The sequence below is a fragment of the Cygnus atratus genome, chromosome 11, assembly GCF_013377495.2.
Source record: "Cygnus atratus isolate AKBS03 ecotype Queensland, Australia chromosome 11, CAtr_DNAZoo_HiC_assembly, whole genome shotgun sequence".
In the NCBI taxonomy this organism is placed as follows: Eukaryota; Metazoa; Chordata; class Aves; order Anseriformes; family Anatidae; genus Cygnus; species Cygnus atratus.
The window spans coordinates 18,477,839-18,503,846 of record NC_066372.1 but is presented as its reverse complement, the minus strand read 5'-3'; the positions used below and the strand labels follow the sequence as shown (position 1 = coordinate 18,503,846).

The 26,008-nt window shown below is 40.7% G+C and overlaps 2 protein-coding genes across 4 annotated transcripts in view; one reads left to right on the top strand and one right to left on the bottom strand.

Annotated features, from left to right (window-relative positions):
* ASB7 (ankyrin repeat and SOCS box containing 7) overlaps positions 1-11,075 on the bottom strand; it is a 32,453-nt gene extending 21,378 nt beyond the window's left edge. Inside the window, exons 1-4 of one of the 2 annotated variants that reach the window (XM_035554825.2) lie at positions 11,038-11,075; positions 9,841-10,005; positions 4,467-4,565; positions 1,016-1,276 (exon numbers count right to left, since the gene is read on the bottom strand). In XM_035554825.2, the coding sequence (XP_035410718.1) occupies positions 1,016-1,226 (211 nt within the window). In that variant the 5' untranslated portion in view covers positions 1,227-1,276; positions 4,467-4,565; positions 9,841-10,005; positions 11,038-11,075. Of the gene's footprint in view, positions 1-1,015; positions 1,277-4,466; positions 4,566-6,660; positions 9,408-9,840; positions 10,006-11,037 lie in introns of those variants that run through there. The other variant, XM_035554826.2, reaches the window with a different exon arrangement.
* A 301-nt stretch (positions 11,076-11,376) lies between these two features.
* Positions 11,377-23,455, top strand: LINS1 (lines homolog 1). 2 transcript variants are annotated; one of them, XM_035554652.2, is made up of 7 exons: positions 11,377-11,510; positions 15,010-15,550; positions 15,648-15,737; positions 16,506-16,647; positions 16,915-17,505; positions 20,754-20,934; positions 22,151-23,455. In XM_035554652.2, exons 2-7 carry the CDS (start codon positions 15,146-15,148, stop codon positions 23,049-23,051), a joined length of 2,310 nt encoding a protein of 769 aa, XP_035410545.1. In that variant the 5' UTR covers positions 11,377-11,510; positions 15,010-15,145; the 3' UTR covers positions 23,052-23,455. The 2 variants fall into 2 exon arrangements, with proteins under 2 accessions (XP_035410545.1, XP_050568907.1); XM_050712950.1 differs by having other exon boundaries at positions 11,428-11,467.
* Positions 23,456-26,008: the final 2,553 nt, after the last annotated feature.

The window sequence follows — 26,008 nt, the reverse complement described above, 5'->3', positions numbered from 1 at the left end:
TCCAGTTGTTCAGGTTGTATTTTACTACTGCTCTGAAATAACGTACCATTAATTGGGCAAATACCACAAGCCCATTAATGCCACTCATTTTTAAAGGTGATTTATCTATACATCTGACAAATACTGCAATACAAACAAGGGGACCATGACCAAACCTCAGATAAGTAAAGCATCAAAAAGATGATTCATTTCAGTTTCCATGGGACTAAAAACATCTTAGTTCATGATTAAGTTGATAAGAACAGTGCTAGAGTAGAGGATGCTGTTCTTTAAGAACGCTATTCAGACTGTGGAGAACATCTGATTTTTGGTTTCCCTCTCTAGTGTCGCATTAGAAGTTTAAGACTATCAATTTCTAAATCTTTAGGTAGCCTTGGAAAAAGATACAGCAGAAAGAAATTCTGACTGTACCGTTCAATGGGGAATAAACATCACCCAAGCAATTATATCACTTAAACAAAACTCAATTATTTCTCGAAACAAATCTTGGCTATGGATAGATGCAGGAGAGGTGTAAACTCAGCTGGACTAGCTGGCACTCAAACCCTCGCACAATGTTTTCATAAAGTTCAACAGACTGTGTTAAAACCTACACAGAAATGTAAGTCTTTAATGTGACTTGTTAACTTCCGAGAATTATGAAACAATCTTCCCTACAATTTCAACTCAAGGACCTGCCTTCCTTAATAACAGCCTCTAACAGTAGAAAGGCCTACAGTGAGTGCATTTAAGTTTATAATGAGCTCTTTGCCCTATTTTTATAATGCTTATTCATTCTTTTAACAGTTCCTGGGCGATTCTGAAAAAACTGTCAGGTATTAAGATCTAAAGCTAATCTATTACCTCATTCACAGAGCATGCATCAGAGAGAAACAGAAATGAAGCAGCACTCCAACGAAAGAGAAAAAAATCAAAAGTAGTCTGGCAACTAATTGGTGCTGGAAAGCCAAACAATGGGAATTGGGATAGAAAGCTGTGAGATGGGAATCAAGATTTCTCTCTCTAGGCTACTCACCTCCATGTTCAAGGAAAACACGGACACATCTCTCTTTCCCTCTTGCTGCCGAGAAATGAAGCAAGGTCCAGCCATTGGCATCTCGACCATTTGGAGAATATCCTTGCTCCAGCATCTTGCGCACGGTGTGAACATCGCCAGCAGCAACTGCAGCCTGAATCTGCAACTCTTCCTGTAGTTCAGGGTTTCTCCGACAGTGATGGTGTAACATCCTAGCTGAATCTGCCTTTTACAGAAGCGTCATGAGGTCGCACTAGTCACCTTGAATCAATATAAAGCATGAATTAATTAGGACTGGAACCAGGAAAGAGATCTGAAAAAAATAATTAGTACTAATGAAAAGCAATGCTATGATTTACTCTCTATATGCAGAGCAAAGCCATCTTATACATAGGATAAAACACAAGTAATCACACTTTTGCTAGCAAAATCTTAGTATGCACCATTGAATTGCAACTAAAAAGGACACTTACACATAATAAATTGTAAACATTTCTTCAGAAATGACAGCATCAACAAGCAGACCACAGTTAAAGCACCTGAACAACAAACAGGATGAGAGATCTCCAGGACCCAACATCCCTTTAAGATCACACCCTGGTTAATATCACTGCTCTGGAGATACTGCTACATACATCATCTAAACTGTTGCATGAAACAGCACGGTATTGCTACAGCAATTGAACTATGATTTTTTTCTTTATTATTTTTTCTAGAAATATGTCACCTCTAAACTTAATTGAAAATGTGTTCTGTTACTAATATAATCTTTTCCTGTGACCTACTGCACAGGAATATTAGTAACACCAATGTTCAAAGTGAAAACTTTAATCCCCTCTTCCCCCCCACTTTTTTTTTTTCTTTTTAACATTAGAGTCTACTGCCTGTATTTTGTCTTATGGGCTTCTTTATTAGTACATAAACAATGTAAAGGACCTTTATATTCCAAAACCAGGCAAAGATACTATATGAGACCTAAGAACATAAAAGTGCAGTTAATACAGTCTTGCCAAACACTATGAATACATATATCAGAGCAGTTCAACGTATAATTACCTTGATAAAGTATAAGAGAGGGCTGGGCCAAAAGACTACCTAAAGTAGCCACTGTCAGAGAGCCTAGATATCAGCATATATTGGGAAGAAAAAAAAAATACTATACTCCAATGCCCTGTTTGAAAAGCACTCATCTGCAGTTCTACTTGCTACCCAGCTGAGGACAAGAAAAAAAATACAGGTACTCAGAAATTCCTTCACAGCACACAAAATCTGTTCAGTATTTACATTTTCACATACACTGTGTATCGTATTCTATTACCAGGTATTCCTAGAATGGAAAGGAATATTAGAAGAATAATTTAGGGAATGAAGAAGAGGAATTATTAAGGAATGCTGAGCAATAGGAGTCTCAGAAATTATTGCAATGGATGTTAATGCAGAACTATAATATTAAAGAAAAAAATGTATTTAGACTGCTGTAAAGTTAATCAAGAGTAAAGTACAACAAGAAATTCCGAAGATGAAAATGAATTTTAAGCAATGCTTAAAACTTACACCAACCCCCGTTTTATTAGAACATCGACTCACATTACCACCTAAACCTTCGTTTACGTAAATAAGGATTTCCAGATCCTCATGATTCATAGGTCACTCAAAAGGCATTGCAATCAACTCCTCATATCCCACTGGGCACTTGTTTTTCTGTGATCCAGGTATGCACATAGACAATAGGAAAGTGAAAACATCAATCACTGCCATCCTTCCAGATAAAGGCATAGATGCCTATTCACTCTTCTTATTACCTGGTTGTGCTCATTGCAAAAATGTTATTAACGTGCTGCTTGCAGAGATATAAACTTATAATGAACAGGTAGCTACAATGACCCTTCTTACACAGCAAAAATGGAAATTACATACAGCAAATGCCTGCCTTTGACATTTATAAATGCTTCAAGATACCACATATGGCAATAGAGACTAATTCAGCATAGGGCTATGAAAGACAGCTATTTAGCTCAATAGGTCATACATGGCTTAGACACTGTTTTGGTTTTGTTTTATAGTATGGACTCCATTATCTGACATTGGAAGAAAGGGATTTGCAAACTGGCACCTGCTCGATAGGTTCAGCTTTGGCATCATATTCAAAAATCAAACTCGACTAATCTGATGACAATGGAAGTATTTCTATTGACTCTAATAGGCTTTTGTTAAGCTCTTTTCTAAGCTCCAATTAGCACTTCAAGATGTGCTCACCTATAATACAGGGAGCTTGACTTCGTTCTAGATCACACCACTAACAGTACCGTTAATGAAATTCCAACTGCAAGAACAACATCTTTGGATTTATAGGTGGAAGCTGACAGAAGAAAGTGTTTGATAGTAAGTATGAGTTAGGGGGAAATCCTTCCGAAACAAAAATCAAAATGCCCCCTTTACCCTCTACCCTCCCCCCCAACCCCCCCCCCCCCAAAAAAAAAAAGAGCATGCCCCTTATTTTCTGTGTCAAAAAACAAGATATGTAAACTCTTTTCCTCAAACTGAGAATATCTGATGGAAAACATTCTACCACCATTGTTACAGTCCCTGCTGGTAAAGGAATAATACCTGCAAGATCCCATAGTGTCCTGAAAATGAAGATCAAACTTGTTGTTCAAAGTACTACAGAAAGAGACAAGGTGACCGTACAGGTGAGAAGAAATGGATTTCTCATTTAAGGGGCCAGCAGTATCCCCCCCAAAAGTATCTACGAAGACAGTTGGTTAAGAAAAAGCAAAGCTCTTTATATCACACTTCTCAGCTGGTGGGTACATTTGTAATGCAGCATTATAAAAAGTTGGCACTGGCCCCATATGTTGCATGTGACTAGCAGAGCTTATTCAAATTAGCTAGTACTAAAGTACGTAAGTACTAAAACATACAAAGCAGAAGACAAAGTCAGGCATAAGCAGCTCCTTTTATCACTTGCGTAGTTTCTGTAAATATCTACTCTTCTATCTCACCCCTATGGCAAGCAATGAAATTCAAATTACAAGAATACTTAACTGCAGCATTGAAGGTTTCAGGATAGTACTAGACATACCAGCTTTGAAAATAGGTTAATTTCCACTCCACGGATCATTTAGAAATCCCGTTTATAAATCTCCATTTACGGCATCAATCTTTGGAGAAGGAAAGGGGGACTACTGGAATTCATTAGCCAATTGGCACTTTAAATATTTAATGTTTTGTAACTATAATCAATCTCATTCAGAATGTAGCATGCATTTAGATTGCTACATACTGGCTTTCTTCATGCAAGTAAAAAATTAAAATGACTAAGTATGAAAAAAATGTACATATAAATTCTTGGTATAATGACTGTAACGTGGCATGAAAATAAAGGACAATAACAACAGTTTAATTGATTTTGCAAGCACAAAAGGATAAATTCAACGCATTCCTGAATTACCTTACGAGGGGTTGTCAGTCTTTGATGGATGTCCCACTCTTCATTGTCTTCACTATTCATAATCCTGTGTGCCCATGTGTGTCAAACAACCTGCTACCCCTTAAAAAGAACGATATTTCTTGTTAGGGACAAAAAGTAAGAGGTCTACCTACTTTTACCCTGGATCTGCACTAGAATGATACATTTTAATACCCTCATGGCAAAAAGAAGTCCCCAAGTATGTTTTCCTTCATTATCAGACAATCCTCTAGAGACTGGGGTGGGGAGAGTCTCCTTCTGCCAGATGAAGAGAGAAGGCTACAGAGATTAATTTACAGAAGACAGGAGAAACTAGAGACGTGCTTCCCCCCTGGAGTACACCTTGAAGAAATGGTCTAAGCCCTTCTCTACCCATTTCACATATCTGTCCTGCCATGGAACAAGGATGAATGCAAAGGTTACTGTAGATATTTCTGCCTGACTTCTCTACATCTTCCCATGGGAGCCAGATGCCAGGAAAAACCTTCAGGATCCGCTTAGCTCCTCCCAACCCGTGTCTGTTTCTTTATCCCTATCCCACCTATGTTTTTCTATCTCAAGAACAAAAGCTGACACGACAGAGCGCTGCTTTCCTCGTCCTTCAGCTGGACTTCTGTAGCACCACCAGGTTACTCTGCTCTCCCTCACGCAAACAGCCAGGCTCACAAACAGGTAAACGCGCCTTCACAGTACAAGCAATACCTTCAGCCCCAAAATCGTCACCCCTTTCTCCACACATCAAACCTTTCATTTTAATATCCAGGTTTACTGAACACCAGTTACCATACCTATCCATTTCCTTCCTTCAAACCGGCCTGTCTTATTCTCCTTTGTTGTCACCTGCAGCTACCAGCATCAGTCCCAACATCTGACCACTCCTCGTGGCACCACTGAGAGCCTTGAGTGACCGATATTATTTCATTAATTCATTGTACACCTCTCTCTGCCTGGCCTTTCTTTCACTCTGGCTGCGAGCTGTTTGGGAAAGGACCCCTCATCATGTTTATGTGCTGTAATACCACAAGTAATAAAAGCAATAATTACTTCACCGTGTAGCAGATCACACAAACTGCGAGTTCTGTCTGCTGCATCAGACCAATTTAAGAACCGTGTAGCTTTTAGCTTAAAATTTCTGTCACTTAACACAACATAAAATCTTGCTTTCCTGATGGTAGCTCAGAAAAAGAGGATGGAGAAAAGCTCTCTTCATCCCCCTGATGTACATTTTCCTAGAGCTTCGCTTCCCAAGATAAAACACACAAGGCTTGCAGAGATGCTCACAGCCCTGCACAAAACTGCACTGCCATGACCTAATTTGATCACATTTCTAGCCTTGTTTTTGCATAGTTGATCAGTCATTAGTTCACCTTTTTTTTTTTTTTTAATTTTTTTTGCATGATTTTCACTTAAAAACCCACACATTTTTTATTAGCTGATGCAAATTAGAATTGCACTGACTTCACAGACTACAGACAAGGTAACAGATTGCTCCACTAAAAAAGTAACAAGCTTTTTTCCCCCCAAAGGAAAATTAGCTGCATATGGCAAGAGTAAGATCTGTAACTTTAATAAAAAGAAGTTATATTTAGTGAAAGTAAAGCTCACTTACTCAACTTGACAAAGTTTGCTTAAAATACTAATAATTGTAGTAGAAGTCGCATACTAACTAAAGAAAATAAGACAAACATCATCATTTTCTTTGACAACGGGACAACTTATCAATAGATATCCTAGACTTCTCTACATTAACGCGTTATTTCATTCAAGTCATTGCAAACGTTATGTGGAAAATGAATTCCAGCATGTCTGTGCGTGCACTTGAAAGAAAAATTCAAGGCTGGTACTAAAGACGAGACCTTAGAGGGTGGTATTTTGTTCATTCACATGGCCTAACAGGCTTTATCCCCCAGCCACCAGATTATATATCCAACAGCAGAGCAAGGATTACACTTACTGGCACCAACCTAACTGTATACAACAGGGAAAGTGTATCACTACTCATGACACTTAATATCTAGCACAGAACTAATCAGGGTAGGTCCTGAAGTATTCCAGGACATTTAAACCAACCAACCAAAAAAAAAAAAAGAAAGCCCTGTGGAATAAGGATAATCACATTAGCATTCGTTATTCTCCCACCCATTTCAAAACTCAAGCAAGCTAAACGTGTTCTCACTCAAATGGCATTTCAAAAATGGACAACGTGTTTGACAAAGAGTCTAAACGCAACCATCATCTTCCTATGTCGCTTGGCTTCTTATCTCAGGAGCTGCGCAGACAGAGTAAGGCAAACAATGTTATTTGTGTTCTCCTATCGCAATCACGAAGTTTGCAAATAACATGTGAAATATCAAAATTTCACAGAGCCTGATGGTCCTGAATATATTTCCTGCAAGCTGCTCTATGCTACATCCCAGACAGACATCAAGCGAGGTATCCAAGTGACTGAGATGAAAATCACCGAGCTACGCATGCGTAGTGCTGGCGCTGGAAGCAATGAGTTAATAGTGCACGAATCTTCCCAACCATCACAGAACTACGGCTACTTCAAAGGAAAGAAGCCTTCACACTTCCTAAGTGGTCATTAAGAGTTACAGGGTTCTCATGAGGGCATCAGTAATGCCATCTTGTAGCTGGGACACGTTCAGCTGAACCAAGAGAGCTAATCTAAAAGTGCTCCATCGACTTCAGGTGGTTATGGTACCGCGTGGTGCTGTCAGGTGCTGTTAGATACTAACAAGCAGCTGCTGGGCTGGCACATTCTGCAGGCGACTGAAATTGAAGTTTAGAGGTATCATTTTACCAACTATTATCCGTTTCACAGAGAGGCTGAGGTCTGACTTTTGGGCCTGGTGGAGAACTAGTGAAATCAGCCAGCTCAGGTAACTTCGGGTCTGCAAACAGGAGAGCAACAGAGGAGACGTCACCTTCAGAAAGCGCTGGCAACGCGTCAGCTTTAACCATCCTGAGGATTCCCGCCCAATACATTGGCAACCTTAACCACAAGCAGAACCCCGTGAAGAAAATGCTGTGACTCCTTCCAAACCAAGGAGCTCAGTGTTACAGCGAGGCCTTGCAGCGCTTTTTCAGTAGGGAATGCTGCATCAGACTATCACAGCTGCAACTCTCCTCCCTCAGATCTGCACTGACCAACTGCAGGAGCTCGTGGCCTGCAGCATGCTTTGCAATCCTCCTGTACCAGCATAAAACACATCCCCTCTTCTCACCTACAGTTAACAAGTCTCAAACAGTACAAGTGAAATGAAAAGTTAGCCTTAAACTCAGTAACAATTCATAGCAAGTGTTAATGCGTGAGACTTATAAATTTGAACATGATTTGCTGTCATTAAAGTATCCAACCACCAACTTTTCAATGGAATGACAAAAGCAGGAGGAAGAAATAACTGGTTCAAACCTCACTAAAGCTATCACTTCAGTCCTAATAGTTATAAGACAGCTGATGAGCACAGTTTGCTTCATTCAACAGTCTCTGCATTTCTTTTTAATATGGCCTAAAAGAATCAAACTGGACAGGATTCATTGGATGACTTCAGCAGATAAAGCAATGTTTTTTTTACTGCAACAGTATCATTCTGGAAGGAAATGCTGGAACAACAGAAAACAGCCTCTCAGTCTACTCATTTCCTTGAAGGGTTTAGAATTCACAGTAAGGAAAACCAAATCCAAAGCGGGTATATAGCCTGAAGATAATCCAAACACACAACAAGCCAACACACTGATGTGTGTATCTAAGGGGACAGCTATACTTGCAGTGCACTGCATTCCTTCCAGGGCTCGAGAGGAGAACTTCAGCACGCCATTTATCTCTGTATCTTGTTTTGACCACGTGTAAATTTCTGCCAGAAGCTAATTCCCCGATTCCTGGGAATCCAGTTCCAGCCTCTACAGCTGGATCACACTTCACTGCATTGGCACTCCACGTTAGGAAGGAGCTTCACAAAACCACAGACGCATTCGCCAAAGATCTCACGGCTTATCAGCACCAAGATGTTCTGCTGGAGAAGCTACGCTAACGCAAGGCCCACGTTGGACCCACGGGATGGGCTGCAAAGAGGTTGTTAGAACAATCCAACTTTACAAAGCAGTTGTGCCATAACTGCACTACAAAGCTCGTATTAATGCACATCTGTCCTACCAATTAGCATAAAAGCCCCTCCTGCCATCACACCGGGCACGTCCACGCGTTCCAGTAACACGTATGTGACTTTGCAGCATTCTATCAAAATAACACAGATAATTTCTTTACTACCTTCAAGAAACATCTCAGAACTTGTGGTACTGAGGCATTTTCTACTTAATCTGCGCAACAGCTTCCTCTCAACATACGATGAGGAGACACACATCAGAATACAGATCCACCCCCGACCAAAGCCACAGGTACTGCTTTTTCCCCTGCAACTAATGCCGAGAAATAATTTATTGCTGACAATGCAAAAACATTCTGGTGCAGTCAACGACGTCTCTGACAACACGACAAAGACCGGTGGGACCACGCTGAGGATATTTGCCAAAATAACACAACCGCATCTACTTTTGAAACGGATTAGAATGGAGTCAATACAGACTTGGCATTAAAAGAACAGGCAGAAACGCCATTATTTGGAGCACAGTAACAGCAGGACACAGAAAAAGGCTGACTGCCATCATCTCCCCCCAACAATACTCTTTCTAGAGCCCATCTCTTTATCTTCTTGCCATGTAAAACAAGCACTTCTCCCTAGGAAGTGTTCTCGCTCTGATCCCAAACCATCCTCCTCTTACCAGCAGGGCTCAGTTTTTGATGACTCCTTTCATTTTTTTTCTCCTTAAGCATCTAACAGCATTATCTTCTCCTGTGATCTCAGCCCACAAGGTACTCGTAAACAAACACCATCCAATTAAACGCGCGGCGATTTTCGCAACTCAGTTAAAATACAAAAAAAAAAAAAAAAAAAAAAAAAACCCTGACCCACGCAAAAGTTCGGTACAACTGAACCAACAAAATGCAGTTACCATGACCTGCTCCAGTAACGATTTTAGAATCGGAGCAGAAACAAGTCAGGTAAGTTGGCGAACAGGCTGAAAGAACCGACCCTTTTCGCTACCCAGAGTGAAGCCGTTCAAAATGACGCTCCTGAGATGAAGAGACCCAAAAAAACGTTAAGCAGCAACTCAAGATCAAAATATCGTTTGCAGGTTAAATTTAGAAAATGACAAACTGTTACAAAAAGAAAAGAGGAAGAGTGCTTCAAACGGGCCTCGGAGCTTTCAAACTTCTGAAGCTCAACAGCAAGCAGGTTTTGAAAGAACAAAGACATTTAATGCTACCTATTCAAATCTGTGGAAAAACACTTACAACGAGAGGCCCCAAACCCAGGCAAACTGTGCGTCTCGGACGATTCTGACAAGTCTACATGAATTATCACCTTTCCGGGATTTTTTTGAGCGCCGTTTTCTCCCTTCTGTCTTATTTTGCTCTTTGGAGTCACGATTCTTAACTCTCCTTTAAGGCAGCTTAAACCTAAAAAAGAAATGAATAAAAGTCGACCTGAGCCAGGCAATGACAGGAGAGGGACTGAGACCAAGGCAACACCGGGTTGAAACAGGAAGAGCTTGCAAGGATTAGGAAGGAATGGGTGCGTTACCGGGGTCGGGACTGCAGCTTAGGGAGAAGGAAGGGGCTGTGGGGGGGGCACCGGGGGGGGCTGCGGGACCCCAAGTGCCTGGCAGGGTCTGGGGCAGGAAGATGCTGGTGGAGGGGGTCCGGGGGGTGTCTGGGAAGCGGGTGTTCAAGGGGGAATATCTGGGAGGGGGGTGTTTGGGAAGGGGGGGATCTGGGGAAGGAGAGGGGGGTCTGGGAAGGGGTGTTGGGAAGGGGGGTCCCCGGGAAGGGGGGATGTTTGGGAACGGGGAGTCCCTGGAAAGCGGGGTGCTCAGGAAGGGGGGGGTCCCTAGAAAGGGGGGGAGCCGGGAAAGGGGGGGGGGGGCCCCGGGAAAGGGGGTATTTTGGGGGGTGAGGGATCCGGGAAGGGGGGTCCTCGAGAGGGGGGGGATCCAGGACGGCTGAGTGTTCGAGGGGGGGATCCTCCGGGAAGGGGGAGGGGTCCCTGGGACGGGGGGGGGGGGGGTCTGGAAAAAGGGGTATTCGGGGGGGTGCCGGAGGGGGGATCCCCAGAAAGGGGGGGGTCCTCAGGAAAGGGGGGTGGTCCCAGGAAGGGGGGAATCCGGGACGGGAGAGGGTCCGGGACGGGGTGTCCCTGGGGAGGAGGGGGTCCGGGAAGAGGGTACCCAGAAAGGGGGGGGGGGGTGCCCGGCAGCCTGCCCCCCCCTCACCCCCCCCCAGCCACAGGGCCCCGCCGGCGCTGCCCCAGCACCCCCGGGGCGCAGCGGAGCGGAGCAGGCCCCACCGCTCCCCCCCCCCCCGGAGGTGTCGGCGCCCCCACACGGCCCGGGAGGGCCCCGGGGGTGGGAGAAAAGGCCCGGGACGAGGCGGGGGGAGGGGGGGGGGGGGGAAGAAGGGGGCGGCCGGGACGCCGCCGCCCGCGGCCGTTACCTGCCTGCCGCCGCCGAGGCGGGCACCCGGCGAGCTCCGTGAGGCGGCGGCCCTGAGGGGAGGGGGGGAGGGGGGGGGGAGCGGCGGGGCGGGGGGGGGGGGGGGCCGGGGGCGGCGGCGGGGCCGGGGCCGGCCGCGGGCGGGGGCCGAGCGGAGCGGGGCTACTGCGCGCCGGGGTCAGCGGGCTGGGACTGACCCCCGGCTCCGCCAATCGGGAGGCGCCGCGCTGGGCCCGCCCCCGGCCGCCGCGTTTGATTGGTTGCCCGGCTGACGGCGGCTTCCGCCCCCCTTTCCCCCTCCCTCCCCTCGGCTCCGCCCCCCTTGCCGTAAAGGCGCCCGTGGGAGGGGGGGAGGCGGGAGGGCTTTGCGACAAGGGGAGGGGAGGGAGGAGGTGGGCGGCCGTGGACGTTCGGGCGTTTTGGAAGAGGAGGTTTGGGCCTTCCCGCGACCCGTCCGAAGGGGAGGGGGGGCGGGTGAGTCGCGGCGGTTGCCTGGCAACGGTTGCCTAGCAGCGGGGCGGGGCGGGAACCCCCGTGTGCGGGGCGGCTCGGGGTGACTAAGCGGGGCCGCGGGCTTCCGGGGGGGGGGGGGGGGAAGGAGCGAGGGGGCGGGGCTTGCGTGGTGGGCGGGGCTTGGGGGCGGGGCTTGGGTGAGGGGCTGGGGGGGGCGGGGGCTGAGGGGGGGCTGAGGCGGGGGGGGGGTGAGGGCGGGGGGGGGGGCAGCGGCTGTTGGCGGCCTCTGTGAGGAAATTAAATTATTTAGAGGGGGTTGTGGCGTTCCTCCATTAAGACGGAGGTTGTTTCAGGGGAGGTGAGCCCGCAGAGTGAGGCACAGTGGAGCTCAGAGTGTTTTTTCTGCTGTAGGGTTCAGCCGTTGGATTCAGAGTCATCACCTGTCGTTTTATTTTTGCTGATTTGGTGTAATTTTATGAAGGTAGTTGGGTTTCCTTCTTCCCCGTTGATACTTACACAATTAATGTATAACATATATAACATGTATATGCGTATACATATATACATAACAGGTATATGTATATATGTGTAGCATATATATCAGGTGAGGATTACCACAGGATTTGACAAGGGTTGTCTCTAACCGTGCCTTTCCCTCAGCCCCTCAGTAATAGTGTGACGATCGCCAGCTGCTTGTTCGTTAAAAAACCCCAAACAGGTAAAAAGTGACGCATCGAGTAGTGTGGCCAGATCAATATTTTCTATGGTTGTGTGCTAAGTCAGGTATCCCTCCCTGGAGAAACATGCATATTTTATAACTCTGTTTTAGGGCACGCTGGCAGCATTTGCAACCACTTAAACTTTGCTCGTTTGGGTTTTGAAGGGCCTTAAACCTTGCAGGCTTCAGCTGCCGTCGGGGCTTTCATCTCTGGTGCTTCAATGCGTTTTCCATCAAGCTGCTTCTGGCATTCCTGTGCTTGCAGCTCCACATGACTTTGTTTATGATTTCAAAGCCTAGCTGAAGTGGTCGTGAATATAATAGATAGCAAAGTGTTTTTTTTCTCTATAGTTTTCCTGTCTTTTGCCTGATTTGTCTATACGTGAGGTCTTTAGAACCATTTCCTAATGTTTATGCAAGAGACTGGCACTGTGGGGCCGCGTCTTAATTGGTTTTTAGATGCCGTCTAAATAACAGGAATAAATAATACAAGTAAGGGTTGGGGTTTGTCGTTTTCTTTTTTATGGCTACAATAGCTCTTTGCTCTTCAGTGCTGAGCATTCCACCGTGCTTTCTTACTATGTCAGAACCAAATCTAGTCATTGCCTGACGTTTTCTCCCTCTTTAAAATAAATTTCTGCAAAATAACCCCCCTCGCATAGCATTTCTTTTAATGACTTCTGTTAGTGAAGTGTTGTGTTGTGTGAGTGAGGCGTACTTTAGATGTTTTTGTAAAGTGCTCTGCAAATTAATGGTATTCATATTAATGAATGTTATGGTAGGATCAACGAAAGCACAGCCAATATCATGTGGCGAAGGTAAAATTTCACAGTGCACGTCCTAGCAAAGTTCTAAGTCTCTCTTGCCTTTAACAGCCTTGCAGTATTTTACGAATTTGTGCACGAGAGATCTGTTCATTTACCACGAAGGATGATAATTCAGGTTGATTTTGGACACAGAAGGAAATGTGTTGAGATAATTTTACTTTATTAGATGTTCGTTTAGGAAGAAATAAAATTCAAAGATAGGAACAATAGCTATATAAAATATTCAGAGTGGTTTCTGAAGAAATTTTATGAGGTTTCACGCCATAAATTTCTATCTTGAGTAGAATTCCGAAGTAGATTCTGCAGATGAAGGAGTTTGTATGAAGTATGAGGTCTGCTCTTAAAATCTAAAATGTGGAATATGGGAAAGGATGGGGAAAGGGTTCTTAGGTCTGCTGTGGATTAGGTGAGGGACACTTTGGAGCTGTCCGGACAGCCGTTGCTGAATATCTCTTCCAAAATACCCCACCAGAGGGAACTGCAGATGACTCCCTGCAATGCAGGCATCTGGTTATTTTCAAATTTTAGGTTCTTTTGAATCTACAGGAAGGGAAATACTGCCGATTATGGCAGTAGTTAGCAGGCTGGGTCTACCCAGTCCTGGTCTACCACTACTTTGTAGCTTTGGGAAGTCATTTCCTCAACGCGTACTTCAGCTGTAGTTTAAAAAAAAAAAGATCAGAGTCAATTTGTACAAACCAAGGTGTAATTGTCAATGTTTAGTAATTCTAAAAACCTACAAAGATTAGAACTTAGAAAAATAATCACCCTTAGAATACTGAATCTTGTAGTTTCAATGTTTTCTAATATTCTCCTAAAAAACACTAACGTATTTTTGGTGTGATGATAATTGGTGGTATAATTGAAAACATAGATGAGGAGATCTTTCCAGTCTTTATCAGTTAAGAGGTTGAGCTGTTTTTTTCCATTGGTGAGAAACGGGAAGCATAACATTCAAGTAAAAGCCAGCTAGAGACAGGTGGCATTCAGCAGCCTACCTGGCTGACTGTGCCAGATTTAGAGAGGGAGTCCCAAAAGCAAATTCCAATAAAGAAAATAAATCCCTCTCCTGAATTCACAGTAGATAAAAGGTAATGAGTTTCTTTTATTAAAGGGGCTCTGGTTAAATAACATGTTAAAACTGATACAGTCTAATATAACTCTCAATATAAATGAAAAAGAAACCCTGGTATTCTTAAGTATATGCGTTTTGTTTTCTGGGGAGATCTGATACCTGCCTAGCTGCTTCCATAATGACTAGAAATTTGTGGATGCTTAGCTGCGCACGCTTTGAAGAGGGATTTGAATTCTTAATAGCTTTTCTTTTAAAACTGTACTGAATGTTCCAGTGTAGTGATTGAAAGAACGTTCCATTGACTTTGTGATAAAGATTTTTTAAAATCTTTTCTGAGTGTGGTTAAATACGTTTATTGGCTCCCGAGGCCTTTTACACTTTAAGTAATTTTTTGTTTTGAACTTTTCAATCACTGTGCCCTTGAGACCAGTCTTCCAGTCAAAGGATCAACCTCTCTGGTCGATCCTTTGCATTATCTAAAACCTGTTTTGGTTTACAAGATTTATGTGCTCAGAATAAGAATTCTGCACATCTAGAGGTAAATGTATTCTTTGGTCCTCCTTACGAAATTAGGAGCCTGGTTCTCCCTCGCTGTATATTCACACTACTTACCTTGAGTGTATGTGCAACAGAATAGAAGACTTGTGCTTTGGTTTACGTATTTTTTGATAGACATTGTCCTGTCCAGCCTTAGTGGAGAAATAAACATTGCCAGTTCAGGTGAAAAATCTCAGCTGAAACTTCATGCCTGTTCTTGGAGCAATCTGTCACAAAGCAAGTGAGGTTTTGGTAGATCTAGCAATGTAAAGGTAGAAAGATTTGAGTGAAGTTCACATATCTTTCAGAAGTTTCTTTATGGCTACCTATTAAGTTCAGTAATAGTAAAATCTTTATTTCTAGGTAACTCAGAAGAGAAGCACCTAATAGCGTGTCAGTTTCTCTTACTGGATAAAAATAACTTCAAAGCTGATTTGCAGTGACGAGAAATAATCAGTGAAGACGTACGACGTTCCCCAAAATACTGAATGTTCTCATAATGAAGATGTCTTTGCTACAGCAGATGTATAAGGATGTACTGGCAGGCATTCCATTAGCAAAGGAAAACTGTTATTATGCCTCTTTTCTTACTCTGTGTATTGAGCAGTCACTAGAAGGAGATGAATCGTGTGATCGAATGCATCTGCCATCTATTGAGGGTGGTATTAGGAGCCATCAGGATGCTATGTCAGACACTGCTGGCCCTACAGCAGATGATGTATCGCATGACTTAGCAAACATGAACTTCTCATCCTGTCCACGAGAGGTGATGCTGCTTCAGTTAACCTTGATCAAAATGCTGGTTGATAAAGCAGAGTCCCAGGAAACTGAATTCAGTACAAGACAGAAGTACTGTGAAATCCTCGTCCTTCTTCTGAAGGAGCCAAAAATCAGTTCAAAATTGGTAAGCTTCTATAAACTTTTGAAAGATTTTTGCAAAAGGGGGGAAAAGGAATATTACTTAGATACTGTTTTTTGTTTGTTTTTTTTTACATCTGCAGATTTGTCTGCTCAGTAGTTGTGATCAGCTATTATCTCACATGGCTTCAAAAAGTTTAGCGTCTCTTGTGTATTTCCAGATGAAGGAAGAGGTGAGTATCATATAACTTCTCCCAGCTTAGAAAATGACTTTGTGAATACATTCCTTCAAGTTGTTCCATTTACTCTAGAGCTAACTGATTCCCGGAAGACACAGAAAAATCTGGAATTTCATGAAACTATTTTAGCATAAAATATGTCTAAGTCACAAGAAGTACTCTCTTTAAGCTTGCAATGTAGGTATTTCCAAAAAACGATAAACTACACTATCAATATGTTTACAGTTAGTTGAGGTTTGTTGTGTGATGCAGTAGGTTAAGATAAGTAATGACCTACTGAAAGTTAATCAAATACATTTCTGTATTTTCTTGTTTAATATTTCAATGATTTTTTTTCCTACTGTGTATTTGCTGAGTAAATATTATAGCCTCCATAGTATCATACCTGAACATATATTTCTCTCAGAAACACATTTGTAGTATCTTGCAGAGTTCACTGAGACTGGGAATTATGAATTCAGATATGGTCTGTCTACAGTATTATCTGATTTGGGGCAGATTACATAACATTGAGGTTTGGTTTTCCCTTTCTTGAAAATAGAGCTAATTGCTATTGCATGCATGACTTCATATTTATAAATACAGGTCTACATACGTAAAAGGCACTAGATGGTTGTATTGTTTTTACCTGTGATTTTTCTACGTCTTAGTTTGCGTCTTATTAATTACATTTAATTACAATTTTGAATCATTGTATAATGTTTTAATTTAATTTGTATAGTAACTGTAGAGCATACAAGCTTTTTAATCTCGTTTCCATAGAACGCATTGAATGTCACCTGGCTCACCCATAGTTTGAAGACTCTCTTGGAATTCCCTATGTGTACCCAGGTAGCAGAATGTCTGTGGACTCTTACAGCTATTATCAAAGACATACTGAAAGATGAAACTTTACCCAAAGCAGGTACTGTAGCAATTTCATGATAGTATCAATACACGAGTGCCCACTAGGGGGAGGAATATTACTTGTAATCTCATCTAGAGCAGCTTGTCTGTACAGTACCTATTTTTCTTTGCTGCAAAGAGAGGGAGAAAGTGCAATTAAAAATGTAGTGGTTTTAACATGCTTAAAAACTGAGAGTAGTTCCAATCACTTGTTTTCTGTTTATCTGATGATTTAGCTGACTGTTATCCTGGAACACCAACTCTAACATTCTTCTTGTTGCTATAGGTATTTTGAAGAAGTTGTTGTCTCCTCTTGATGATGTACTTGAAGGATTTTATAATTCCATTCTGCTCCATCATTTTGACAGTCATCTCTATACTTCACCTTATTCTGAAGCTGCAAATAATTTGATAAGTTTTACAGATCTGCTTGAAGCACTTCTGGCTTCCAGAATTGAATTGGAGCTACCACTGAAATGCCAGAGAGTATTGTTTCTGAAAGTTTCTTATGTCCTGAACATCATTAGCTCATCGACTCACTATTTCATCAAGAAGAAGTTCATTATGGTCCTTAAAAAATGTGTCCTTTGTAAATCTGGAGAAGATACTGTAAGTGGATCACGGTTCTTACAAAACCCATATTTCTATGAGGACATGCTTGCTCTGAGTAATGCTGTTCTGCAAGTTGTGAATTTGACTTGGCTTAATCAAATCCCACTCGATGAAAAGGCCAGCTACTTTGGAAGTAGTGAAGCTCTGCCTGGAGATAACACCCAAAGTGGTTCTGACCAAACTGTTCTCAGAGCCATAAGCCTGGTTGTGCTTAAAGCATTGGAGTTCAAGTTTCAGAACTCTGCTACAGAAGCTGAAATCAAAGGTAACAATCTCTTGGTTTCGTTCATTAAGCAGCAGTAGTTTTAAAGCTTTTAAATATGAAGTCACAGCTCATTAAGGCTGTAAATAAATTCATCCGAATTAGTAGGGGTAGAAGGGAGGAAGGAAAAAAACATACGGAAAACCTGCCAGAACTGTCGCTGCATTCTGCCTAAGTTAATTGTCTCCTTACGTTTTATCCTATCCTTAGCCCTGGAATATGGGTGGGTTGCAACAGCTGTATTTGGGATTGAAAGCGCTTTCTGTTAAGAACGTATGTTAATATTTGAAATAGTTGAGCCAGCTTGAGAACACCAGGCTCTTCTCCAGGTGGAAGAGAAGAGAGCCCATAGCGCTAGCATCTACTCTGTACGGGATGGAGAACTGAAAGGAAGGACAGGCAACTCTCTCCTGATTTCTAACATGGAGCTACACCTGCACTTAACTTGGTTGAAGGTACTGGCATTGCTGTCAGACAAGTAATGTAATGGGGCAGAAAACAGCAGTGGTAGCAAAAGTAAAAATAATGAAGCTGTAAAGTAGAAGATAGGGAAATTATGGGAGCTGGCAGCATGTGGTGGCGGTATTTTTCACTCTGACTTACAGGTCTAGCCCTTTGAATTAGTAGGTGCTAGGCATACTTTTCATACCTGCTCAGCTTGAGTGTGTTTGTTCCACTGAATAGATGAATTAGATTAGTAGAAGAGCAGATCAGTCTCTTGCGCTAGGGCTACGCCACAAGGCAGACAGTGGGATGGCGGAGGAATGCTGTGTAATTTGCGTTCCTGACAGGAGAGGACGCGGTGCTGCATCTCACCGGTGAGTAGTCGCTTTGTATGCTCTAAGGGAGTGGTGGGGTGAGACTTCTTGCCTGTGAGATGCTCTTGGAATCCAGTCTTCCCACTCGCCTTTTTACCTCTCAGAGGCACATGGTGCACATCTTGTGATGCTAAGCTGCGTGAACGTGGATGTGCAAATCCTGTGATCAAAGAAGCTTGCTGTCCCTGGAGTACAGACTTCACAGCAAAAATGGACGGGTGGTTCTGAAACTGTTTTTAGCCAAATTCAAGTGAGAATGGGTGTTCCTTATTGTCAGTCAACTGTTGACGTGGCAAAATTCAAAACTATTTAGTCTATTTATAGAAGGATAGATTTTTTTACATCATTTTGCATTTATTGAGGCACTTTAACAGTTCGAGATATAAATGTTATTTTATTTTGTTTGCTACAGAGTGTAGAAATATAAAAAGTCCTAATTCATCTGTGCAAAAGAGCTGCAGAATTTTGCAAGAGAGCTTCTGGCACTTTTTCCATATTTTTGGGAGATGTCATGTTTGTGATGCCACTTGTACTGTTAGGATTTTGAAGTATTTTCAGAGAATATCTTACTTAAAGTCCACCTCCAGAAAAAGTTCTGAGACTGTCTAAGAACAAGTGAATAGAATAAATGTAGGCTAAATCTGTCTGTCTCTGTGGATAATTCCGTCTCAAAGAAAAGAATGTTTCTTTTCCAGATTCATGCCACAAAAATGAGTTGTTTAATTAGATTCAAATACCACAGCTGTCATGAGGAATTTCAAGTTGAAAGGAACGGTGCTTCTGTTTGAGTGATGTTAAATGAAGTGGTTAAAGCAAGCACCAAAGTGCTTTAATATGCTAACTTCCCTTCCGGGAAGCTGGTTGATCCTATCTTTTTTTTTTTTTATTAATATGAATTACAGTGGCTTGACTTTAATTCATGTCAATTTTGAGAGTAATTTCCAGATAGCTTTGATTTATATGGAAGAATTTCAGTCTGAATAGTAACTATTAAAAACCAAGATAATTTGCTGTTTTTAATTTTTTTTTTCTAAGAGGAAAAGCAAATCTTAAAGTCAAATACTAAGGAAAAACATATAATGATGGTTTTGTAAGTAAAATTGATTCTCATGTTGCAGGAAATCTTCCAAGAGCAGTAATCACTGTTTGCATAAATGATGCAACTGTGCTCTTCAAGCCATGGTGTACGTCCAGTAGCATTAGAGTTCTTACTTAAGGAATACCTTTGGGGTAAAGATGTGTTGCTTTTCGTTGGTTTTCTAAATGTTGAATATGCTGCATTACATGAAAAACTGGTACCTAAGTTCAGACATAAAGAATCTTTTTATAGTTTGTCATTAGCATTGAAGAGGTTTCTTCTCCTAAGGCAGAGGGAGTCTGTCTCAGTCATAGGAATACAAAGGTATTTTTATGAGTAAGCTACTGCGCTGAAATGGCTTTAATTTTGAGGTGATTTTCCCATTCAGGAGTGCAGAAGGAAGGGAAAAATGAAGGCTTGCAGGAAAAACACTGCTTACATTCGTTTAGAAAGTTTGGTGAATTTAGCGTAAAATCCTTGCTGGAAGTACCATCTCATGAATGTACCTTTATCCCAAGTCCATATGTACTTGAAAATGTGCCTCACCCATGAAGAATTTATTTTATAAAAAATTGTTTTGACTATGGTGGTACTACAAGCATATTGCTTTGCTTTATTGTAGAGATAACAATTTATTCTCATCAATTGTAAATCACTGCAGCAAATTTCTACACGGTGGAACTTCCATGCAGTGTGGGTTTTAGCTTCAGCCCTATTAAAACATTAAAACAGCATTGTTCTTTGATGAGGGAAGAAAGTGCTCATACTGGATTGTTCCATCTGTGGAATTGACTGATTACAATTCACATTTCTTTAGTTTGTGGTATACCCCTGGAGCTGTACAGGTATATCAAAATTTTTGTAGGCTTTGTGATACATGCAAATCTGTGGAAGTGAATTCTGTTCATTAGTCTGCAAGCTCAGGTGTAAGAGGATTCACCTTGTTATATGCAAGAGTTTATAGGTCCCCTAGAAGGATGTTGTTTTATGTGTGAGTCATGTCCTTAAGTTTTATCTGACTTGCACAGGGGGAATGAGGAAGAGTCTTGTACGTAATGAGTAAATTCATTTTCTGCAGGTTACTTATAACTGTTAACATTGGCATCTGAACATTGGTGGTTTTAGATTAAAAGAATTTAAGGTTAGAAAAGTGCTTGTGGTTTTCTGAAAAATATTTCTAGATTTATTTAGTACCATGAAGCAAGAACTAATCTATAAAATTTCATACTGTGTTAAATCAGTTGAGCTTAGAAATGGTAAATGCATTCAGTGTTTTGCACTGTTAATTTCAAAAAATATGTATGTTGTTTAGTAACAGAGTAAATAAATATCATGTTTTTAATATTATTTTCCAGAAATCTTTCAGAGTTCCATGTCCCAGCTGTTGACATTCTGGAGGAGTCATATGAAGTGTTCCCCACAATCCCACCCAGTTGTACATCACTGTGAATGGCTCTCCTTGGTTTTCATAGAGCAAGATGATGATATGTGGGAAGCTGCTAAAGCTTTATTACTCAGTTACTTAAAATTTGATAGGTTAGTATGTATTTTATTTATCAGAAATATGAATAATAATGATTTAATGAGGTTATTATAATATACATAACATTTCCATTGATTAGCTTTGTATAAAGGAGAAATATTTTTAATAGTAAACTTAGGACTATGTACTAATGTATGGTGTAAGAGCTGTTAACTTTTTGGATAATTTAATTAAGCGTCTTTTGGCTTGAAGTGAGGGAGTTGTGCAACTAATTCCTATTAAATACTTTAGCGCTTAGAACTGTAATTGAGAATAATTGACTTCACAATCTAAATAGTGGTTAGATATAGATAAAAGGCAAGACTTTTCTTTCAACACTGAGTTTGTGAAGAACGTGATATTGTAATTAATCTTCAAGAATTTAGGGACGTCTGGGAAGGTAGTGCTCTCATGTTTGGACCCATGTTAATTCTAGCTATTTGGTAAATGCTACAATTACTAATATCAGAAACATACTAATATCAGGAAATGTTCTTTATAAATTTGTCCTGGACATTCACTACTTTATTGTTGTTAACCATGCGGGATATTATCCTAATTTATAAAATGTCTTTCAAGCTTCTAACGTGAAGATATTGGGAGTAGTATCATATATACATACAGTTCTTTTTAGGTGCTTAAATAAAAGCCCACCTTTTCCCAATGTAGGCTGTGTTCAGGTTTACAAAAATATTAAAGTAAGAGTTCATGTATTAGAAGTAACCTTGTTTCTTCCAGAATGCATCCTAAGGAGAAGTACAGTTTAAGAAAGCCTTCTGAAAGTGCTTTGGCTTCCTAAACTGTCTGATCTCCCACCTGCCTGTGTTCATTCTCTAGTAGCAAAACTTTGTTTTTCCTAGTGTTTATTTTTTGACAAAATCTGAGTCTGGTGGGTTATTGGATTTCAAAGTATTACATACTGTAGATGGGAACAAATTTCAGTTCTGTCTTGCGTAGAAAGCTCATCTAACAAAACAAATTACCTTGTTGGGATTACAGTAGGTGCTTTTCTGCTCATATTTTATTTTTTAGACAATTCCATTTATATAAAATGTTTACCTGGAAATCTATCACTATGAAACATTTAATTGCAACAGGATCTAATGTATGTGCAATTAGTATCTGTGTCAGAGAACATCAAAAAATATCAAGAACACAATTTTCTGCACATATCTGTTCTTAACTGTAAACTTACATTGAATTTAATCCATTTCACAAACTACTTTTCAGGTTACGGCGTGATGCTGCTGATAACTTAAGCCAAAAAGAGGAGGAAAGCTGGAACTTCCTTACGCATGCAAGTGGCTATAATCCTCACTGTATATTTTTATTTTTTCTAGAAAAAATTGCATTTGATTCCACAGTGCTGCTAGATTTTTTGATTTCATCAGAAACTTGCTTTTTGGAGTACTTGGTAAGGTACTTAAAACTTCTTAGAGAAGACTGGCATCAGTTTGTAAATGTCTGTAACTATTTCGATACCAAGCATGGCACTTCTCAACCAGTTTCTTCTATCAAGCCTCCACATCAAGAAAAACAAAGCTGCGTGAGCGATGTGAATTTGCAAAATGCTCCTTGTGAACCAGAACCACAGACTCCGATACCTTTAACTTCTTCTCACAATTGCTTAGTGTTTACCACAGAGCAAGGCGATAATGAAGTTGCAGAGTCTAACCAGTCTAAGTCATTGCTATGCAACGATAGTAAGTCTCTGCTGGGTTCTCTTCAAAGCCTTGTTAATTATGACAGCTCAGAAGATTCTGAATTAGAATCAGTTGGAAAAGAGTGTTTGGTAAACACAAAGCAGATGCCTTTAAATAATGAGCATGAGACAATGATAAGGGAAACTGTTTGCAGCTACACAGACGACAAACAGAATAAACTCAAGTCTCAAGTGTTGCCTCTGAAACAAAAGGGATGTAATACCTCATCCAGTTTGGCTTGTATAGTGCCCTCAGATAACATCGTTCCCCTAAAAATAATGCTTTATAAATCAACAAAGTGTTTGGAAGAACTGCAAAATGCTATTTCTAGGTTGCAGAGAAGAAATCTTTTCCCATATAATCCATCTGCGTTGTTGAGACTACTGAGTCATGTTGAGAAGATCAGTAAGAGCATAAATTCACAATAAGTCAAAGATCTGGCGATTTCTAACTCATACATTAGAGAATATTTCCATGAGATGAATGACTTCTAAAGCTCATGCCTTTTGCACCTGTCAGTGTATTTAAACTGAAACAGGATAAACATGTTTTTGGTTGACACCTTAAAAAATCTGCTCAGTGACGTGATCCATTCATTACCTTAGGGTCCCAGGCATATTCATGGTATGTATGTCTGTAGTGTATATAAAGATTAATTGCTAGCTATCCATAGTTTGATAATAAACGTCTAATCTGAAAGCATATCAACAATATTTAAAGTATTGTCAATTATACTTAATGTCATTCTAATGATTTACAGACTCAGATGAAGTGTTAATGCAACACTTAACTGCTTAGAGATTGAGCTAAATAAAATATTGTAGCTGGGGACAATTTTAGAGTTTATACTGTGTGTTCTGAATCAGTGCTCTTCTCTAAATGGACATGCTGGGGTAATAGCACAATCCCAATAATCCATGCCTCTCTTTTCTTGGTTGAAGTGCTCAAGTAATGTCTAGGATTTACTGTTTGCCTGATCTGATCAGTAGCGTTACTATCTCACTAAAAGTTGTATTTAGTTTTTCTTAGTATTTCATGGTATGTTGCCTATTTATGGAACATTTTAGTGGAGCATTACATTTAAAAATCAAACTTAGATAATGCAGAAGTTGCATTGCTGAAATTCCAAAAGAAATCCTTACTTCCATTACACATTTTATCTAAGTATAGAATATATTTACAAAGTAGAGAACTAGAAATTAAATATCTGCAATGCAGCAAGGTGGATGTTGAACGTAAACTTTTATAGTTGCATCTGTTATTAGTTCTAATTTGAATAACCTGAAATGTAAGTGTCTAAGACTCTGCCTAGGGAAAGTTAGTTCAGAACAGGATCTCCAAACCAGTGTGTGCACTTAACAGGAAGCCACCTAATGTTGGTACACCTAACATGCAGCTTGTAATGCTCTTATAAGGGTTAGGCAATGGGAAAATACCGATGACGGAAAGTACTATAAAATCTCAGACCTCATCAGAACTGAAAGAAACGGTTTTCCTCTTAGGATCTTCTCTTGAAGGTAAGTGCTCTACTCTGGTTTAGAACCAGGTAAGTTGTCTCTTCCCCTTAAAATAGCTGTGTAGTGTAAAATAATATAGATACTGAGTTAAAACAACCAGAGTCTGGAACAGGTGACCCTGATTCCCCCAAATCTCTTTGGCCTTCTTCTAGATTAAAGTTGAGCTCTCAGCTAGTGAATCAACGACGTGTTGGGAGGAGGAGAAGACTGGGTGAAGTTTATAGGATAACTTACCTGGAAATTACAGTGCTCTCCAGAGGTACTGAATGGTATGGGTTCTTAGACAAGAAGGTTTGAACCTTAGTTTTAGTCTTTTGGGATGACAGCTGTAATCCCTTGAAGTTATATAGGAAAGAATAAATCGTGTTGGTGTGTAGTAGACAGTGTTCTGTGCCTACACTGTGCTTTGGTTTCTTTGTGCAGATGATTTTATGCATAGGACTGGATAAGAATATCAATGAGTAGGAAAAAATGTCCATTCATGCTTATAGTCACTTTAGTTAAAACTAACCTCTGAGTTTTTTGGGGCAGAGGAATGCTTAGGTTCTTTTTACTGTCTGAACTTGGTTATGCTCTAGATACCAAGTTGCTTATTTCTGTCAGGACTAAAAAGCCTCTGGGCATGTCCAAAGATGCAGCTCTAGACAACTTGGGAACATTTCTGTTCAAACAAGGGAAGTGCCTTTGGCAAGAGAGTTGAGTAAGAGTTTCTCAAGATCACAATTTTAAATGTAGGTACTTAAGTTTCAGTGAAATCCTTTCCACTATCCCCTCTTCTTTTCTAATCTGGGCTTTGCTGACTGGTTGATTTTGCCTGAGTAACCTCATTGTTTCACTGAGCTACTTTGCAAGTTGGAAATATCTAAGTTACAACTGTATTTCTCACACACTGATAAGATAAACTGGGTGGGAAAGGCAGCATGGGGAGACACTTTCTGTTTTTCTATGTGCTCATTTTCACCATTTTTGTCAGTGATTACTATAACTTAATAAAACTATTTTAAAGTAAAAGTTTAGCACAGAGGGTAGAATTTAGCAAGAAGTGTAGGATCTATAATTTTTGATTTTTGAATACAGCAGTGTTGGGTTGCAATAAAACTGCATTTAATTCTTACAGTCATGAAGTTTATTGTGTGCCCAGGTTATTACTAATGATCATTCCCACATGTTTTACTTCTCAGAAAGCCATTGTTTTAATTCACAGAATGTTTTGATGGCAAAAGTGGGTAAATCTGTTTTTTATCTGCCAACTAGCTACCTCAATGTTTTATACTTTTTACCTTGATATTTTACCATTAACAAACTGTAGGTCATGAGATGAAGTAAAAACTGATGATGGTTAACTTTTTTTTTTTTTTTTTTTGTTATTCCACACAAAATGAGTGTGAACAGTGCAGGCAGTTGGTAGTTCTGTGGCTATGTGAGAAAGTCTAGTACAAAGACAACACCTTTATAAATGAGCTTGTATTTTAGTCATTTGAGTATGTGGGGTTTGGTTTTGGTTTGGTTTCTTTTTTTTTTTTCTTGAGTCTTTACTATCCAAAGATTCTAGGCTAGAGCAAACTAACTCAGCTACAGAACCTATTACCGGTGTTAAATTAGAACTTCTGAACTAGGTCAGTTATACTGTTATTAGGAGGATAAAATGCCTTACATTTGGCTGTTAATACCTAACAACTTTCTGCTATTATTGGACACAGAACAGATCAGATGACCCATCTGGAGATGGTTGTCTGTCTGAGGACTTAACCTGAGAAATGTCCACAGTCTCCATTTATGTTTTGAGTTTTCCTCCCACATCAGTAGAATAAAGTATGCTTTAATGAAGTAAACAGCACTAGAATTTGCTTACAGGATGTACTTTTTTT